Source organism: Stegodyphus dumicola, chromosome 7 (genome assembly GCF_044657685.1).
Source record: "Stegodyphus dumicola isolate Sdum_Otavi_A_Nest chromosome 7, ASM4465768v1".
Lineage (NCBI taxonomy): Eukaryota > Metazoa > Arthropoda > Arachnida > Araneae > Eresidae > Stegodyphus > Stegodyphus dumicola.
Genome location: NC_140774.1, coordinates 138572559 through 138594563, shown reverse-complemented (window position 1 = coordinate 138594563; position 22005 = coordinate 138572559). Strand labels below are relative to the sequence as shown.

At 32.8% G+C, this 22005-nt stretch overlaps 1 protein-coding gene across 1 annotated transcript in view; it reads right to left on the bottom strand.

Moving 5' to 3' along the window:
- Positions 1–22005, bottom strand: part of LOC118188104 (putative G protein-coupled receptor CG31760) — a 367683-nt gene that overhangs the window by 32906 nt on the left and 312772 nt on the right. The window contains exons 10-12 of the mRNA XM_085820854.1: positions 21336–21550; positions 12640–12778; positions 6532–6637 (exon numbers count right to left, since the gene is read on the bottom strand). Of these exons, the coding sequence (XP_085676980.1) occupies positions 6532–6637; positions 12640–12778; positions 21336–21550 (460 nt within the window). The remainder of the gene's footprint in view (positions 1–6531; positions 6638–12639; positions 12779–21335; positions 21551–22005) is intronic.

The window sequence follows — 22005 nt, the reverse complement described above, 5'->3', positions numbered from 1 at the left end:
ATACGGTTTCATAAATCCTTTCTTCTGGCCTAAGCAGTGCATATAGCAATCTACATATAGAATATGGTTATTAACGATACTACTCTCTTCAAAGTAGGATACTCAATTCTCGATCCAGGATCATTGTTAATAAGGACTTAACAATCCCTGTTTAACTATAATTGGTATTATAATTGAATAACATAGTTAATTAGGATTTAACAATGTAAACATTATTTAAGAGAGTATATGAGTTTATGCGAAGTATCGCTATTAAGCGAACATACGATTTTGATAAAAGATAAAATAACTTAGACTGAATCAGATACAATAAACTTAAGAATAAAATGTGAAGAAATGAGCTTTTTGAACTATTTTTGAAATTAAAGCACATACTGGTGCAATTAAATTCAGAAATGAAGAATGGAGATTGCAAATTCGTTCCTGAAATCGGAGCTTGCAGCTGAAGTTTTATAATGTGTAAAATGGTTAGACAGGATGTTTAGATACCTGTCCAAAGGTTCAGAACTTCTGTGATAATCAGAAGACTCCAATGGAAGACTGTAAGTTTTCCTCAAACTTCGACTAATATCTTTTTCAGATGCAGAGGCAGAGACTTAACGATCAGATGAGCAACTAGGAACTGTTTGATTCAAATAGTTTGCTAATTCTTACAGGCCTTGAACTGAAGAAATTATAACTTCTGTCTTAAAAAATATATATAAGAAAACCGAAAAGCTTCAGTTACAATATTTTAGAATAAAGCTTAGTTTCAACATAATACATGAGACTGAATGCACACGTAATCGATAGTATCTTAACAAAATTTACTTCCAAATGAAACAATTTACAGTTCTTGAACTTTCTACAAAAATACTCTTACAGCTATTCTCAGTATCACAGAATATACTCAGTAGTTACAATCCAAACTAAAACGAACGTTAAACACAGCGCAGTGCAATGCGCATCTAATAAGGCAAAGCTTCTACGGAGATCTCTCAATACTCCGAACTCATGCTGAACTCAACACAATACACAAATGATGCTCTCTCCGGTCTTATACAGTTTTCTCCTGGCCACCAAGAATTCTCCAGTATCTTCTATTCTTCGAAATTACTGGATGGCATATGAGGAGCCCTATACGGTTAAAGTTTCAGATAGGGATCAACTACAGCTATTCAATTACAATACCAATTATATTTATACAAGGACTGGACCAAAACATGCCAAATATTTGTCAAGAGTAGCAACGTTTGGCGATAAAACGTAATCACCAAAATAATCGCCAGTTTGGCGATTTTTCGACAATTTCGTGAAATAGCCATTTACCCAATAGTTAGTTATGTTAAAATGTAAAATGGATTTGCCCCTGTAATCGTATTTTTCCAGCAGAGATTCGAATTTCATGTTACATTGAACAAAAAATATTACAACTTTACGTATAATTACACTAAAATTATTTATATATACAAAATTCGTAACACTGCTCGCTTCCCAAGGACTGCACGTCCCGGACGCTACAGTCCCTGGACAGGATGAAGTCATACTTACAACTAAAGAAAATTCATTAATATAGATCCCGTTAATGTAGATAGACACTGCAAAATAAATAAGTAGTTATATATTATTGGAATCCCAAAATAAGAATAAACTGGAAAGAAAAATTATTTAGTGATTTCTTGGCAGAATGAAAGGCTTCAAAACTTTAGGGGAGAACAGAATTTATTGCATCACTGATTTAATTTATATACTGTTAGAACAACGAGTTCAGTCATAAGTTTTAAGGACTTTAGTACTTCTTAAGTTTTAAGTACTTCTGCATTTTAGTGCTTCTTACACTTTAAGATGCACTGAAGAAAGGGATTGATGAGGAAGCTTCTTTATTCATCATTTAAATTATTATAGAAAGCTTTAAAAGGAGTTAATTTATTATTATAGAAATAGCGTTAATTTTTTATTATAGAAATAGAGTTAATTTATTATTATAGAAATAAAGTTAATTTATTATTATAGAAATAAAGTTAATTTATTATTATAGAAATAAAGTTAATTTATTATTATAGAAATAGAGTTAATTTATTATATAGAAAGATTTTAAACTTACGTTATTACTGAAGTTGATAACGAATAAAACGGTAATAAGAGATGTGTCATGAAACAAAACTTGGAAAGGAATGGAAATTTTGTTTGTTAAAAGAAATTCCGCAAAAATTTCTAAAAACTAAAACAGATTATTCGTCTAAAAAAAAAATAACAAAACCGCAAACTTCGAACCTGTATCTAATCAAAGTAAGACTCCCATAATAGCACAACTAATAGTAACAGGAAAAATGGTCGCGATTAAATTTTCCTCTATAATGTAAGTGGATATTTTGATATACCGCAAGCATCATATCCAAAGACAGCAGATTGTAAAAGAAATCCTCTGAGACCAAAAGATAATGGATTTATCTTTTAGGGCATCTCGACAGGCTGAGAATTTTCAGCTGTTACTAGAGTCAGTGAGAAATATATTGATTGAATGAGGTTAGCGCATTCTAAAGAAAAAAAATCTTGCTTTTTGCTTTCGTTGCAGCACGTTCGTGTCCAATAACAAAATATTTCACCACGTCAATTAGGGTATGTGTACTTTAAGCAGGCATAAAAAATGAAAAGCAACTTAGAATCCTATTAAAATGCTGTAAACTATTATGTAAGCTTAAATTAAAACAACTCAAATGCATTTAACAAACAAATGAGTTCCAGGCAGCAAATTTTATTGGATACAGAAATTCGATTTTCAAGCAGGGAAATAGAACAACTCATTATAACTTTCCAATTTCTGAAGCAAACATTGTTTGACGGATATTGTTATAATTATATGCAACCAAATGGACACTATTTTAAATTTTTGGAAATAATTACTAGATTTGACGTTGTTTGGAAAACTTAATAAATTTGTCGTTAGTTAATGAGATTTGCCTTTGTATCGAAGCAGTATTATTTTTCAACATCATTAAATAAATTGGCGTTAAAAACGAACTGAATTTGCTTCGAGGTTACAAAAAGAAAAATGTTTCTGCAGTATTTAAACCTAAGTATTATAGCATAATTGCATTGGGGAAGTAAAGTATTTTTTTATTCTGTGCCATCTGCACTCTTTTGAATTGATTAGCTACAAGATATTTTGCGCAGAAATGTTTTCTTTTAAAACACTTTCAAAGTTTATTGTATTTTTCTCTGAATCAAAGGCATTTTGAAATTTTCGAAAAAGTACTTTTCAGCACTAACTTCTAAGTTTCAAAGTACTACACTGATGGTCATTAAAATTGCTATACCATGGAAAACGCGCGCGACAAATGTTAAAGTCGAATCCAGCGTACTATATGCTGGGTTATGCAATTGATCAGCATTCCAGAGTGGGCGAATAAAGCAAGTATGAGTAACATCTTCTAAATTTTATATAAATCGGAAAATTGCACAACGGATTTCTCATTTGAAAATCGTATTTAAATGTTGGTTGCTTACTTAAAGGTCGTGTTATGCGTCGTATAAGAATAAGAAAGTCTTACCAGCACGTCTCAAAATCCGACAATGGCACAGTCCCAGTGGACTGTGGTTTATCATTCCGCGACATTGTTGTTCTTGTTGGTACATAAGTTCCCATGGGTGCCAGAGGAAATGGAATCGATAGGTCCAAGAGAACCATACTGAACGCTAGTTATTGAACCATATTGAACGCTAGTTCAGTATGGTTCCAGTGGGATCGCATAATATTACTGGATTCCTCTCGGCATTGGGTTCGAATAACCACGTCAGATACCCTGAATTATACTACTTGGCCTAATACCACTTGGCTTTTGGGCAGGAATACAAATGGCCGACGTCTAGAATGCCTAGACGTCTGTAGTACCACAGCCTGTCAACACATAGACCATTGTTGCGGCTTCGCTTGACGTTGTAGCAGAGACAGGCGTGCCTTCAGTGTTGTGACTAACGAAGACACTGGACGGAGGAGTGGTATCACTTCGTCTTTTCAGAGGAATCCCGATTCTGTATGATGGACATGAGAATCAGGATAAGCGTGTACATGTCTGGATGCAGCGAAGAAAACGAATGTTGCCAGTTTCCGTTCATCATCGTCATATCGGCTAAGCACATGGCGTACTACGACGGGTGCCGTTGAATAGATATCCTGGTCACCTATTGTTCGCATAGATGATAATATGGACAATCGCGTTTACATTTCTGCCATGTTAAATTTCTGTCATTCGGGGCCTGCGTGATAAGATAATGCATTGCCGAATATTGCCCCTGCTGTCCTGACCTTTCTCGATACAGGGGTTGTTCGACTGTTCACCTGGCCAACAGGTTCTTTAGATCTCTGACCCATTGAAAACATATGGTGATGCGCTGCCAAGAGATTGGCACGCTCCCACTCACCACCTGGTATCATTGTTGCTGCTAGAGTTGGAAGCTATCGACTGACTTTCCTGCTAAAGTTGGAAGCTGAGTACCCCCAAACCATCCGCATGTTTAATCATGTTTTTCTCCCATTATATTGTTTTCTTCCCTGGTGAAGCAATTTTAATGACCAGTAGTATAGAATTGAAGCTATGTAAGGGTACACGTAATTCTGTGAAACACTTTAGAAATTCATAAGAAATATTACTGTGCAACAGATACTAAATTTTATTATGTTGAAATAGAGATAAACTCTATTTCTGAAGTATTTTTACATATTTCACAAACGCTCGGTATGTTCATCTTAGCTGACACTATAAACATATTTGATTCTCTAAAATAATTAGCTCTGACTTATACTGGAAAGCTGGTAGAAAGTCAATTTATTGAAAACGGTAATGATCATCTTTTATGATAACATCCAGCTCATAATAAAAGACATCAGTTATCAGACAAAGTGCTTTAATAAAAATCTGCCGTAAAGCTGAAAATCATTTGTGAAGTTATATTAAGCAAACTTCCCCATTAAGATGGATACGATGTATCAGACAAGGAGATGATATGCCAATGCAGTGACCATCATTGCCTTCGTATTTACATTAATACTTTTTATATGGGGATTTGTAAAGATCGTTGAGCCTCCATTCCTCACTCATCTATAGGCTAGTCACAATGGTATCACTTAAATACACTGTAGCTCTGCAAAATTATGATATGCTATAATTAAGAGATAGCTGTGTTTTTTCAACAAAGGTGGACGCAAGCTTGGTTAAATATGTAAAAAAAAAAAAAGGAAAAAAAAAAAAAAAAAAACATACGTCAAATGTAGTTGCATGGTATCAGGTTATTCCAGAAGAAATGTACCAAAAGCAAATTCATATCAAAGAATGAATGCTAATTAATTTTCAATTTATCTTCATCAGACATGAATGCAATTTAATTAGAGACATATAAACTGTCAACAACGCTCAACCGTTTCGTATTTTTAAGGTTTAAAGCAATGTGTATCATATAAGAAACATTACCGCAATGCAATTTATACCACAAGAACACGCATTGCGCCGTGCGTGTTCTTATGGTATAAATGGTTAACACATCTAGCTGGCACTGGAAGATAAGTGGTTCGAATCGAGGCGAAGGCTCATTTGATTGCTTTATGCATCGTAATCTGAAAATTCTAAATAACCTATATATATTACATTTCGTTTAAACTTTATATCCAAATAGAAACTTTAGACATAAAAAAAATTCATTATTAACAACGATTAAAAATGGAGCTTTGGGATATTTGATACAACTTTTGACAGACAAAATATAGCTTTTATGCTATCTTTCTCAAGAAGAAAAAAACAAATTGAACCTTAAATTGTGTTGTGATGTTTAAATGTGAAATTTACCTTTAATATTTCTTAAAATTATACATAATTCTGTTTTGATACTACATTTTGATATTCTATTCAGCTTATCAAAATTTTGATTCGTAAAAGTTGATTGATTTGAAGTTCTAATATCTGTAAAATTTGACCTTAATTAAAATTTTATTCTATTATTAAACACGTACATATTCATAGGATATCTGAAGGAAAAGTATACAAAATATCGAAATTAAGTCTTGAACAACTGACTTCAACAATACTATAGGAAGACTGAGAAAATGTTTTGTTTCATTGCAAATTGTTGCACTAAAATTTAATACGGATACTGGTATTCAGGCATTTTCTGTGTTAAAAATTTTCTCCCATAACGCGTAACTATACCACCAATAGATCTTATTCCGGCTAGTCACAATACATATGCAAGTTTCACTTGCCGTGTTTACTTAGTTCGTTCTTTGAGCAAAATTATTGAGCTTGTAAGATACGTATATGAATGCGAGCTAGTACAAGCCGCCTCATATTCTTAACAATCTTAACATTAACGAATCTCTAAAATACTCCTTCTGTCATGGTGTGAACAAGAATAGGCACGATTAATATTTGCGAGTCAAGTTTAGATATCACTGCTTATAATGTAGCATATAATTTTTTGTACTTTTTTATAATTTTCGTGAGAAGCCTTTAAATGTAATTATGGTATTTCAGTAGTAATGTAATAACGATAATGATTTACCTTGGGTCCAAAGATGAGTATAACAGTGATTGTTGTGCTGAGTTGAGTTCGTATGAAACCAAAAAGATATTTGATGTCCGGGCCTGCATTGGGAAAGATGACAAGACTAGAAAAAAGCGAAAGAATCTTTCAATTAGTTCAAGAAAAATATAACAATTTCATACTGAAATGTTTATTTGTAAAAAAGGTAAAAATCGATGATATGAAAATCTGTAAAAACAATGCAAAAACATTAAGTGTATCCTTTTCCTAATGTAAGAGAATTGTATAAACAATAATTAATGCAGTGTATAAAAACCGATGTCGATATTCTCGGTGAACGTCAGCATTCACATAATCGTTGGGTGAATGTCCAAAATATTTGCTAAGTATGATTATTTCTCGCTTACACCTGAAAATACTGACATTCATCATGCAGTGATGAAGAATGCTGAATAAAAAGTATTTTTGTTACTTTAATACAAAAATGCAACTTTAAAAATCACATTTTAATATTAAAACTTATTATGGTACATGTGAAATATTAGAAAGCCTAAGTAACATGTAAATAAAACTATTGAACCTAAAACGAACAATATATTCTAATTAAAAAAAAAAGAAAATAATACCAATAATCAACTTACACAAAAATTATGCCATTAACGTTATACAAACTTATTTGCACAAACAACTTAAACTATTACGACACTTTGAATTGCACAAGAGTCCCTTACTTTTACAAACACAACTGTTCGTGAATCACTTCTTTTTTTTACAATTACAGCATATATAACATTGCCTTACCCTTCTCGAATTATTTGCTGCTGCCTATGCCGTCATGTGCCTATGCCCCCATGAATTATTTGCTGCGGCATTCTTGAGAAAAAATTTCATCTAGGCTTGTCGTTCCAACTCCCACCGGAGCTTATGTGTATTTGTTGACATATACCGGCGACGATCGGAATGTATAAAAATATAACCAAGTATTCCGTCTTTCACCGATGTGTTTGGTATATGTGTCGATATTCATCGGAGAATACTGACATTCTCTTAAGTTCTATGTATACAGGGTAACACCAGTGTTAGGTAACATATACAGGGTGGCGCGCAGGACTAAGAGATTCTGAATCCCGTAGAGCACGATCATTGTTAAATATAGGAATACTGTGAGGCCATGATAATGTAGCATATAGAATGCCATTTCAGTTCTGAAGAAATCGGTTGGAACATTTGAAGAAACGGGGTCAATATTGAACTTGAGACATGTAGGACCAAGAAAAACGGTACGAACTCCTAAGACTATCCAAGCAGTAAATGCAGCGTTTGAGCAAAATATGCAAGGTTTTGCAGGACGACATACCAAGTCACTAAAATTAACAGGTCGGAGTTTTACTCGCAGGTTTGAAACTGCATCCACATGAGCTTGAGGTAATCCATGCATTGCAGGAAGGCGATCTCAACAATCAGGAAATTTTTGGTTTTAGCCAAGTGTAACGATTATCCAAACTTCCTTGAAAATTTGTGGATGTCTCAAAGATGAAATGTCTAATGAACTCAAAGCTGCGACATGTGAAGAGATTTGACCCGTTACTGTGGAAGTACTGCAGAAACTTACAAGGAATGTCCATTCACGAATGTATGAATATTATCTTAGAAAGGGACACCATTTAGAGGATGTTATTTTCAAAATGTTAGTTCCTTGTCCATTTTTGTATCCATGTTGTTAACGTCAGAGTACATGTAATACTAGTGTTCATTTCTGCATTTTGAAAATTTCCCACTTCCGAGTGCTATGTTATTTCAAATTATTTGCACAGTCCATGAGATTTCTCCTAACATTCCGCTTCCTTTCTGATCTTTTATTATCTTTCAAGATAAGTAAGTCACATTACATATTACAGAGAGGCAAAGCTACTTTATTACGCATGTAAATGACACATGTAGAAGCTGGTTATGTTATATAAATGCTAAGGTAATAGAACAATGAAAGAGGGCATAAATGATACATTATTAAAACATGATATGCTCAGAATACTTTTTATTTTAAATTAAAGATGTATGTGCTTTGTGTTCATAAGTTTAAATAATTCTTGTATAATTCACTAAAAATTTTACTCTAATGAAACTTATAAGGGATTTCGCCCGCCTTCCTAGCATGCCTTCGTGGTGTGGTGATCTCCACGCTGGGCGCGTATTCCAGGTCCGCGGTTCGATTCCAGGCGAAGGCATTGCTTATTTTTCATCACTCCCGCTTCCAATCAACCTAATGTCCCTACAGTGGCGCCTGAACTAAAAGGGTGGTAGATGATGATTCTCCACACCCAGGATTTGCAGATTAGGTCCCCTAAAAACTCCAGTCGCCCTTTGAAAGGGTATATATATAAGGTAGTTTTCCCGCCTTCTTAGCGTTCCTTCGTGATGTGGTGGTCTGCAGGCGGGCGCATATTCCAGAGGTCTGTGGTTCGATTCCCGGCGAAGGCGTTGCTCATTTTTCACTTCTCTTGCTTCCAAAAAAAAAATCCTAATGGCTCTACAAACTTGAAACTAATGTATAATAAATTATACATAAAATCAATTTAAAAAATTTAAATGACCAATTTAATATTCAAAATTACTTATATTCAGATTTTTTTTTTCAGATGAAAGAATTTAACGAAGTACAAATCAAATGAAAGAAAAGAAACAAGCTTGCAATTAAGAATACAAAAATAAAAAAAAAAAAAAAAAAATTATTCCTAATACGAAGAAAAGTCCTTTAAATAAAATAAGCAACATAATAAATAAATAGATGAAATAAAACTACAGTGTTTAAATATTTTTAGAACGATTTCGATAAAGAATTAAAAAATCGAATTTTTTAGAATAAAACCTTCTGGCAACAGCTTATTATACGAAATGAGAAATATCACATGCTGCTTTTAAATTTACCTTTCTTTCAAAATGTGGCAATTAAAGAAACTGTGGACTGACGAATTCGTTTTTGCATTTTACGAATAAAAAATGCTCCTATTCCATGATTCAAAATCATAGTGAAATGCATAATATTAAAATTTCTGAGCGCAAAATAAGCAAATTTATCAATCGGAAAGGGAAAAGCCGTCAATCGTTACTGCAAATGAATTCCCGAAAATGTTATGTACTGTTTCTAGTGTTTCTAAATTTGATTCGTTGTTAACAACATAAAATCCGAAGATGCAGAAATCGATTGAAAGATATTTAAATAGTTTTACATACGTAGTAAATATTAAGTAAACAGCGAATCAAAATTTACAGTTCACCCCCTTGACACTTTTAATTGTTATTATTTCTGCTCATTTTCCTTTTTAACTTGGCGCCCCCCTGGAAAAGTCATAAAATCAAATCGATTAGGTGGATGGGGGGCTGCGCCTTTTTCTGTACCCCCTTAACATTATGACGTCCAGGAGATGTCATTGATTTCATGTGCCATTGTAGACTCTGACGTCTCCGAGACGTCAAGAACTGTCTTCGGCGAACGCCGCGCAGTATATTATTATTGTTATATAAAAATGCAAATTTGAAAATAAAATGTTTTGTTTCTAAGCTTGGACGTGAGTGTCCAAATTAAATGGCATTCTTCGGACGCGTATTTTATTTGTATGTCAAGGGGTTAAAAAAAGGCTAAAAAAAACATAATATTTACCAGGTTTTGCCGAAGCATGTGACGCCCCGCAGAACAATTTCAAGAAACCTGTATGGAAATTATTTAGCAGAAGATAAATGGAAATATGCTGATACGCTTGGTTTACTAAATGACTGCAACAACAACAACAAAATAGTCTATTTATTATCGAAAACGAAGAAAAAGGTATATAAACCTGGTTTCGCCACTGCAAAGAAAGTTTCAGTCAGGCGTTTATGGTTTTCGAAGGATTACCTTACAAAGAGAAATTAAAAAAAAGAAGAATGAGAAAAAATGTTAAAATCAACACTACTATCAAGTACTACAAAGAGAAAGTATGACATCCGATATTTACAGAAGGAATAAATACTCCCAATGACTTTCAAAAAGTGGAACTTCATCAAGATAGAGCAAGAAGTCATATTACGAAAAGTACCACTTCATTCCTTGGAAAAATGAAGGCTGATACAGGCATAGCATATAACATTTCCAACGTACTCTTGCAAAGTCTCACCCATGGACTATTATGACTACCTATAGAATTTCTTGAAAAGAACTCTTTCTAAGCGCAAACCCATCACAATTGATGGACACTGGAAAGTAGCGGAAGAGGAATGAAAATCAGTATCCCTGGTAATTTTACGGAACACCATTTTATCATCGAAATCACGGTGCAGACTTATAGTCCAGAAAAAAAAAACGCTATCAGATTGAAAATAAAATAAAAATCTACATTCTGAACATTAATTAAATGGCCCCGAAATCGTTATAAAAATATGTTATTTTCTCTATAAAATAATGAAATCCGATGTGGACACCACGTGGCTTTCTGTTACGGCATTTTAAATTATACTTATTTTTTGGTTCATTTGATTTAAACCTTTTTCCTAGATTTCTTCTAACTTAATTAAACGATTCTTGAAGAAAAGCTGAAAATGATAAAACTGTAAATTTTGTAAATAAATAGCTGAGTTAATTTTTCTTGTACAGGAGTCAAACTTCTTGCATTTTTATTTATTCTAAACGAACGTGGAAATTTCACAAATAGAAGTAGCGGAATCTGAAGACTGTATTAAAAGTGTGTTACTTGTCCAAAATTAATTTCTTTAAAAATTTGAAATTTCTAGACCATGGATATTTTAGCCATTTAAAATACATCTGTAACAAGGTGTGTGTGTACTTGATATGTATGTATTTGATGTGTATTTGGTAATATCGATTGTAATAAACAAGGCAGGTGCACAACTAGAAATTATGGCATTCCTATATACTGAATTCCAATGTTCTACGGCTAATCTTTTTTGAGTTTTGTCAGATATATACATATATATATGTATGGAGAGATGAAAACGGAAACATCCATTTTACAATCTGTTTTTGGATAAACAGTCCATTATTCTGTCATTAAGTACAGACATCACGCAAAAAATAATCAAAATGGACTCAGAACTGTCAAACTGGATATTTCCTTTGAAATTTGATAACCGAAAGTTTTCGCAATTACAATACTTCTTTTTCTTCGCACAAGGAAGTAAAAAGGTAAATATGAAATAAGCCTATACGAACTCAAACACATTGACTTTTAAGATATTTTCTCTTTTTTATCATTTATTTTTTATAGCACCCTTCGAATTATTTAGGAAAAGTTAGCTCGAAGAACAATATTGTACCTGTTGTATTTCAAATAATACTGCTACTATGAAAATGTCTTACAATTTTTAGTAAAATTTATTAAGGTTTTTTTCTTTTTAAATTTATGAAGTTAATGTGTTCGAGCCTTTCACTAAGGAAAACTCACGGGATCAAGGCCTATGTCTGTTATTAATAGTCGCCTTTAAATGGAAGCCCACCGTTTGGGTTCGAATCGCTGCGAACGGGCTGGTTGCATGGGCAGTTTCGTAGTTTTTTCCCATGTGTAACGTGTATAAGAGTCAGTTTCCCTTAGAAAGTCCTCCACGAAGTCATTCCTTCCCTTAGGCAGATAGCCCTCCAGTGTTTTGCCGTAATTAAATAAACCAAACCAAACCAGCCTTTAAATGAGAGTTTATTTGCCTCCTATAGAAATTTGACTCTATTTAGATACGCATTTCTTATCGTGTCAGAATTGAAATCTGTCATATCTTAACTACGACTATTTAATCCCAATTGGAGATTTGATTATTTTGCTTTTAAAATTCCTAATAAAAATTTAGTATTGCTGAAGTTAAATATTGCTGAAATTAAATATTGCTGAAATATTCTTATTATTTCAAATTACAACTGTTTTCTTGTCCTTATAGTTTTCATATTTTTAATAAGGTATGTACAAAAGCATAATTATGAACATAAAAAATTATCGGATATTATTACTTAATTATTAGATAAATTTATTGAGACGTCAAATTTCTACAGAACATGAATTCTAAATGTTTTTTTCTAATTTCCTAATGCACGGGAAGTACAAATATTGTCGTTTAAATATCAGATGTAATAGATAACTTTATACTTACTGTATCATGACCATAATGATATTAACAATCGTAATACTGTGAACAGCCCAGCTAATGTGCTTCGCTTCGTTGAACACGGATTCGGCGTTCCGAACGTTGTAACACACTCGGATGCCCCACAAAAGAAAGAGAAATTCACCTATAAAAAGAAATTTTACTTGTAAAATGTAACAGTGTATCGAATCGCATGCTTTAGATTATTTTCTACATAAATTTTACTCAAAGCATATCAGTGAGAAAAATCAGAAAACCTTCGTATTTTATTTCAGTTTTCAGGTTTACTTCCAAAGGGGCGTTTATTTCATTCACATACACGATTCGAGAGCATTTGGGCTAAAAATATTTAAAAATAGTATATCTTTAGGATTCCGGTGAGCGCGCTGCCAGTCTAGCGCGCTGGAGATAGAAACGTTTTATTCCATGCAATGTTGTCACTGCTCACATTCAGATCGTGAAGTTTTTAATAAACAATTGGTTAAAGTTTTACAAAATATGAAATAAATAGTAAAACAAATACAAAATTCAAAATTCAGGCTTCCAGTGCCCCATATGTTCGGTTCGGGTAGAGAACATTAAAAATATTTGAATTTGAATATTAATTTTCTTTTTATGAAATGATCATTTCTAATAATGTTAAAGGATTTCTATAAAATTCGTTCTATGGAATAATGCAAATTTTAAGGAAAAGTGCAAATTTATGGAACTTTACCATGTTAGGCCCATTTTTGTCACAATCGTATTTTGTTATATTGCCAATTTTAAAGAAAAAAAAATTACTTAATAGTTTATAAGATTAGGATTAGTGTTTTAAAATTTAGCTTAAGGAAAAAGTGCAGCTCTATTGAATGGTTTATAATGTCAAAATCTATTTAGAAATGTCGATTTTATAGAAAAAGCCTATTCTTGTCAAAAGAAGAAAAGTTTTACTAGTAAGTTACATTATGTTGGATAGTAATTTTTATCGCAGCAAAAAACAGAACACAAATTGTGTAGATGAGTGAATTCGTGAAAAACTTGAGAAAATTTAGCAGTCTGTGCTTACAATAACCATTTCACGAAGGATTTTACAGTTGAGAAGTTTGACAACTATTTAAAAATGTAAGTTTTAGATAGCTAGTCTGATAGTGAACAACATATTACACATTTTAAAATTAAAACCTACATATATAAAGCCGATAAAATTTTGGTATTGCATTGGACGCCGTGGTATTAGTATTAGACTAAACCTACCATTAAAATGGACGATATTTTCGTTCAATACAATGTACATAAATAGATTTGTTTTCATTAAGTAGTTTGATTTTAAATTTAAACAAAGATCCTTCGGTATCGGACTGTTTAATCGGCATGGACATATAACACATTATTGTTCTATGTAATTAATAAAAAGACATTTTCTAGTACACTAGGCTGCTGCACATAATGTGGTCACTTTTATCTATGGTTATTTTGATAACATTAACCAAATTATAAAATTAAAAAACAAGAAAAATAACCTTCAAAATAGCAGTGGTAACTAATTTAATATAAATAGAACAAGAAATATATAAATAGGTACTTTCCCAACATTTGAATTAGGAAAATGCAGAATTTTGTTTGTGAATTGTTTATAATGTTTTTAATGTTTATAATCTTTAATGTAAAAATCTGATAGTAAATTTTCGGTGAATAAGATTGACTTTGGGTCTACACAATATGCTTTTGCTATTTTTAAAAGGATATCTGTCTGTCTACGTATATGCGTGCAGCGACTTTTTGACCGTCATTAACCTCACTCTTTCACTAATTCCTGTGTTCAAGCTTTCTGCATTCATATAAACAGTTGATTAGATATGGGATAAAAGTGAACAACAAAAAATGTGGTTCTTGAAGGACCATAATAGTTTTAATGGACAATCAGACGCAGTATTTTACTTGAAGCCCATAAGTTTTGATGCAATCGACCATAACATATTGTTGGATATATAAACTAAACATACTGTTGCAGCTTAACGAGCATTGTTTACTGATATTTAAATATCGTGGGGATATACCCACAGATCAAAATGAATTTGGATTTATTGTTATTATGGAAATAACATAGATAGAAATTCAGTTATGATTTTCAATTCAAAGTGTTTATTTTAAATATAATATAAACACTTAATTTCTTTAAAAACAATTTAAGTTACACGTTATTCAACTTACCAATAAAATGTAATTTTTAATTGAAAAATAAATGCGTAAACATTTGATTATGTTAGCATAAATTAAAAAAACAGTTCTAATGGCCAATCATAACTAATAAAATATAATTAAAAATTTTTGTTCATTAGAACGACAAACAGATTTCGTTTACAAACGACTAACCGGAAGTGATACGTTCCTTAAAATTAATAACTTTCAAATACCTACTATAAATTAATAATTGTATATAATTTAAATCAACGCTAAATCTAAAAGCATGCGATTAAATTGGAAGTAATATTTTGGTCCAAAGAGAAAGACTAATCGATGTGGATAATTAAACTTCTACCTTATTTGCAATTTATCCGAAGTAAATGACTCTAGTAATGACCTTAGATATCGCTTTTAATGATTTGCCACTCTGGTGACAAAATTTGTCCTTGGCGATATCTCTTAGGTTTCCAAAACTTAGATCAGCTAATGAATATACTATACAGAGTCTCCGAACTCTGATTTTCTGAACAGTCTAATTTCCGGTTGCGGTATGTTGAAGCTGAGCATTAGTTCACTTTTCGCCTTTACTGGAAGCTTAATCTCGTGTTTCCAAAAAGATCCTCTAAAGGGATTTTCAACGATGGTTAAAAGCATAGCTGTCTTGGTATACGTATATTAAGAAAAGAATAGTAAACCCAAAACTACTGGATAATTTTTTAACATATGCATTCTGACAACCTAATAGTGTTGAGGTTTTTAATGCTTCAAAAAATACCCATAATTTCAATTTTACTAGAGCATTAGGACACTGTTACTTCTTGTTTATTATGGTTTATAGAAATATTTTTTGAGGGAAGATAATGAGGGATTTTGATTGTTGTTTGCTTCATTATTTGGAAAAAATTACTAGCTTAAACTTTTATGTGCCAATTCATTACTGCAATGATATGCAACAATAAATTGTGATATAAAAGCATGCATATTTAGAGAACATAGCTGTGAATAAAATTCAACATTTATTTATCTCAATATACTTACAGATATCTCAATATACTTGTATTTTGAAATACGTCCGACATGGTATACGCTCTGTTTGTGTGAGAAAGCTTTTGTGTGCTAAATAAGATTTATTTGGAATACAACTCGAGTTCGAAGAGTCATGATTGGGCTTACTACACTCAAAATTCAGAGCCAATAAAAAGATCACTAACCAGTTTGAAACTTATGTTGTTTTGGAGTAGTGTAATCTTACTCGTGTTATCTATCATGTTATCATGAACAGTTTCGCTTATCTTCGAGCATGAGTACCTAAAACTATTCTACATTAATAGGTACCTCGGAAAAAAAAACTTTATAATTCTCGCGTCGCAGATATAAATTTTCTATGGAGACAAAAGCATGTCATAACATATTTAAGAATTTCATATATTCCTTTTAGTCCCGACTCCTATTGATATAATTTATTAGTGCAGTGGAACCTTAGATCACAACAAAATGTTTCATTAAACAATTTCCGAACGAAAAATGTTCTGGATGACGAAGGATGTCAGGAAATACGAACAAATCAACAGGCAACAAATGACACTGAAAAATACAGTTAACGCAATGGAGGAAATTACTTGAAAAGGAGGAGAAGGCAGATGGGAAAATATGTTACTAGTTATCTGATCTGCAAAATATGTGCCAAATAAAGAATACAAAATAAGAAGTGTGCCAAATACCAGTAAGGTGGAAAGGTTCACAGAATATTATTGCCCTGATAAAGCAGTAGTAAGCAGCAGCATAAATATTTGCAACTGGCAATGTCATATCTTGTGTTAGAAAAGTTTGAAACGTAGAGGGAAGTAAATCATAGTGTGAAAATGTTTAATGGAACAGATGCTTAGACTCAAGTAGATGCGATCGGTGTTAAGAGAAAGAGGAAAAACATCAGAAATGCAATAGCTACTTGGTATGCTTACGAAATAGGATTCCCTTTTCAAACAAAAAAGCATTTTGCACCTTTAGCGTTTTCATAGTTTTTTTTTTTTTTTTTTTTTTTTTTACGCCGTCAACTTTCCTTCATAGAGATAAAGTGAAATTTACTTCTTCAAGTTTTTTTATATATTTTTATCATTGCGTTAAATGCTGTGTACATGTTAGTATCATGCATGTAAAGTGTGGGCCATCTAAAGTTTGGAATTTGAATCGTCTATAAAAAACTAATGAATATTTTTTTTAAAACTATGAATTTATTAGAAAGATTGCACTGAAACACATCATTCAAATGACTGCCAAGGCTGGCTTAACAGCCAATTTTTCAGTACATTTTCGATTGTTTGGGCTCCAGTCGCATGAATGGCAATTTCGATTTCGTGTTTCAAGGAATCAATCGTCTGTGGGTGGTTTTAGCGTAGCACTTATCGTTAAGGGTTCCCCCAAAAAAAAGTACAACGGAGCCAAGTCACAGCTCCGAGGCGGCCAACTGATATCAGAATTTCGGCTTTATTACTCGATTTCTAAAAGCAGTGTGCAAAAGATCGATGGTTACGTTGGCTGTGTGGAAAGTGACCCTATCCTGTCGAAGCCAAATGTCCCCATGTTATTCTCTTCAATTTTCGGAAACAACGATTCGTTGCATGGCACGGTAACGTTCGTTATTGACGGTAACAGCGACTCCTTGCTCATTTTCGAAGAAAAATGGCCCAATGATGCCGCTGCACCAAAAACCATTTTAACCCCTTTGGATTTTTTTTTTTGTTTTTGTGGGGAACCCTTAAGGATAATTATTACTCTAAACCACCCAGAGACAAATGATGCCTTGAAATACGAAATCGAAGTTGCCATTTATGCGGTTGGAGTAAAAACAATCGAAAATGTATTGAAAAATTGGGCTGATCAGATGGGGTACTGTCAAGCCAGCCCTGACAGTCATTTCAATGATGTTGTGTTTCATTCTTAAATAAAAATCTCCAATTTTTCTAATAAACCCTTAATTTTGAAAAAAACATTCGTTAGTTTCTTTTATAGCCGATTAAAATTCCAAAAGTTAAATGGCCCACCTATATTAGACTTAATGATTTCCGTTGGTTTTGCATTTCAAACATAATACAAAGTATTCTATGTTAAGCAATCATTTAAGTTTTGGGAATGCATGAATTCATTTTGCATTAAATTCTATGGGGAAAATTATTTTGGTTTTATAAAATTTCCGATGACGAACTATCTCTAGGAGCGAATTAAGTTTGTGAACTAAGGTTTCACTGTAGTAGTTTTCGCATCCCTTATTAGTAGGTGTTTTGATTACCCCACATAAGTTATTAGTATGAACCACGGCGTCAAATCGATTCCAAATAGATGTACGATGTTAATGCAAAGAATTCATAATTAATGGAATGCTAATCAATAGGTATTATTAATCGCGATTTAATGGTACAAAGAAGCAACATAGTAAAGTAAAAAATTGCATTTTAGAGAGAACATGCTAAATTGCTAGATAATGTTAATTTTTTTTTTAACTTTCAAAACAACTAAAACATTTCATATCAGCACACTTAACTAATGTAAAAGAGGCGTGTTTAGTTTCATGCATAAGTATGCCAAGGTCAGAAAATTCTAGTTTGCGTTCTAGCAGTAATGAAATTTTTCCAACATCCTAATTTTAATGAGGTAAATGTATTTCGGAGACCGTACATTTGCGTCGTAGAACCACATTTAACGACACGAGTAATGGATGTTTTATCGATCTAAGTTTCTCTGTCGTAACTTTAATGGCTCCTTTATAGGCATCACTATAAGTAGAAAGCATTTTAGTGCACGATTCTTTGTTTTTTGAAGAAAACAGCTGAGGACACCGCAACAAAATAGCAAAAGGCATATATTATCTGAGGACATATTTATTAATTTTAACTAAAAATTTTTTTTTTATTTTTAGGCAACTCATTTTTTTAAAAAAGTGCGGTAACATTTTTGTGGTTATGTTACATTCTTTTCCCCTGTAAGCAAGAAAATTCTCAAATTACAGACTATGAAATTCTTAGACTTAATGGAATCTAAGTATAGTATCTTGTAAAAAAAAAAAATTTTTTTTCGTGTGTGTGGGGGGGGGGCATGTGGTGGAAGAAATAGCGAAAATCATACACTTCCTCGCTGCGTTACGAACCATGAAACTTCCGATTATCTGCTGGATGTGTCACCAGTTACACTACAAGAGACCAATTGCATAGGGAACAAAAATAATTCTTAGAAAAAAATTCATGAAAGTATATAGGGCGCTTTTTTATATAAATTAAACATAGAATATCCGGGTACGAAAAATACGACAGTGATTTCTAAAGACAAATATCTCATATTTTAGTTTGAAATCTCAAGCATTCCTTTTGTATTTATAATTAAGGTAACATGCGCGCACTTTTAAAGAAATTATTCGCTGTTAATTAATTAATAGAATACAATAATTAATTGTTTATATCGAATGTTAACTTTTCGTATTGGAAAGGATCGAATTAGCATTGTAGCATTCGTATCGAATTGCATGTTAATTAATTTTTGGTGTCGAATGGTTAATTATTCTTATTGAATGGATTCAGTAGAATATCAAAAATTGTTTTTATACTATAAATATTTAATAAGCCGTTACTTGCACTTTATAAAAATTCTTAGGTGACTTACCGTTTTTATAATTTTACTTATCGTCATGCGTTACAGGCTGTTAAAGATGTCAATCGTCTGCTCTTAATGGATAGTTTTGTCATTTGAGAGCAGACACGAAAGCGAAATGCGAAATCCTTGGCAGAAATGAAAATTTATTGGGCTCTTGATATATAATCACAATAGTGCATTGAAAATAATATGAATTTGGAGGAGATTGTCGTCCAGTCTTTTTCATTGGTCCAGCATCCATTCCTCGCAGACCTGAAGTACAAAAATGTTACGCTTATCCATATTAACAAGTCTAATTATTCGGAGGCGACTTGACAAACTTTGACAACAAATTGAATTGGAAATTTCATGCATAATAAATTGCAACTCGCTTTTTGAACACAGATACTGCTTTAAAGCGACCAGCTGGACCTTTTGGGGATGTGATAGCTCAACGTAAACACTACTTACAAGATTTTTAACTTCCCTTTAACTACTTACTCATGTGAACCACTTATTTCGGCAGGTGAATACTTTTTAAGAAAACTGGAACTTTAACAGAATCAGGCTCTTAGGCCCATTAATGAGGTCGCCAATTCAGCATCGATTGATGCTATGCTTCTGCTGACAAACAACAAACCCATTAAAGTTATCACTGAAGAAAAAGCTTTGATTCTTTTAGATCTGGATTGATTATCCAATTAACACAAGAAATTAAAAAACTCAAAACAGTTTTGCTAAGTTTGCCCGGGATGTCAAACAAACTTTGAGATTTTGAGTTCTCGGATAATACTCAAAGGTTTACAAAACAGATTGAACCAAATTTATGCCTTTCTCTCTCTCTAGAGTTAGTTTCTTTTGAAACAGGCCAGGAAATCTCCTAATGTCTGCATTATTTACGGGGGTGGGATGGCTTTAAAAATGAAATGTATAGTCTTTCAGTGGATACCTAGCCATTGTGGCAGTTTTGAGAATGAGTAGGCCGAGTACCTCCCAGAAGGGGGCTCGAGTGTACTATAAACAAAATTTTTGACATTATCCTTCCATTCTATAAAGCTTTATATCAAGCAAATAATGGAAAATGGAATAAATTGCAAATTCAAGATAGGATATGTAGAGACATTAGGTAATCTTAGGAAGCAGGCAAGATGAAAAATATGTAACGCTATCGCCGGGAATCCAACCACGGACCTCTGGAATACCGGCCCAGCGTGCAGAACCACTACATCACGAAGGCACGCTAGGGAAAAATACCTTAGAGATAAACTTAAAGCATTGGAGAACCGAGAATCTCTTTGTAAACCCCAGCAGTCCATAATAGAAGGATGGTGCCCAGTTCCGGCTCCTGACTGAAAATGACTGCTTGGAAGAGAACCTCCATCGCATAGGAAGCTTTTCAAACCCTGGCTAAATTACCCTGGCCAAATTACCCTGGCTCTCGGTAATTTGGCAGATCTAATGAATAGAGATCACCGATGTCGATGTGCGTGACCTTTCAGCGACTCTGAAATGGCGCTTTGCTGACTGTACTAGAGAACTTTTGAGGTAATTACTTCGCTCACTTTTATGTGCATATTTTATTGTATGTTTGTACTTTTGTATTTGCCTTGTCATCGGAAATAAAGAAAATAAAAGGAAACTTATCCTTAAATTTTGAAATAAATATTTTACTGAAAGTGTATACGATATAGACAACGTAGTTATCTCTCCTGTCATGATCAAAGTAACAGAATTTTTGGTACTTCCTACAAGAGCTAGAAAGTGCTGTCTCATAAGGTACTGTTTAGTGCAATTTATTTAAACGCGTGTTGCGGGGTATTAATAATATCAAACGATTTCTTAAAGGATATGTGGCCACTGTTATCACACACTCAACCTGTCTTTCAATCATTCGTTCATTGAATCTTCAATCTCACCAATGGCCAGGCTATGGTCCCACCAGTTGTAATCGCATTGCTTGAACTTCAGGTTGTCCCAGTCTTTGATATAGACTGCTTCTGGGGGTGAAGATATCGTCCATGTTCCCAGGTAGATCGCCATCACTAGGAGAATGGGAAAAAGCCATTGCAGAAGCTGTTTGTCTGTGAGCTTCAGTTTGTGCGCTGATTTTACCCGGTATGTCAAGGAAACCCTGAAATCAGAAATTCATTTTGATTTCAAATATGAATTGAAAACAAACAGTACATTATTTGATTTCAAGTTTTTTCCTTATTTTCTAAATACATTGTTTCATTTTTGCTTGTATATGGATATTGAACGAAAAAGGAAACTTCGCCCGTAATTGATTGATTCAATAAATAATTGTGTTTTGTGTTTATTTTTATCAACAATAATGGTCCACTTTCAATTTAGTAAATTAATAGAAAATTGGCCCGGCAAATTTTAATTATTTTTTCATTAATGGATTAAATTGTTAATGATTTAATTTTTCTACATTAGTGAAATTTTCTGACTTTTGTGAATGAACACTAACTAAATTAGTAGTATTAGTTAAAATAGCATTTTAAATTATTCACTTAAAATGTACATTGAACAAATAACAGAAATAATTAACAAAACTTTTATAAACTGACTTTGTGGGATTTA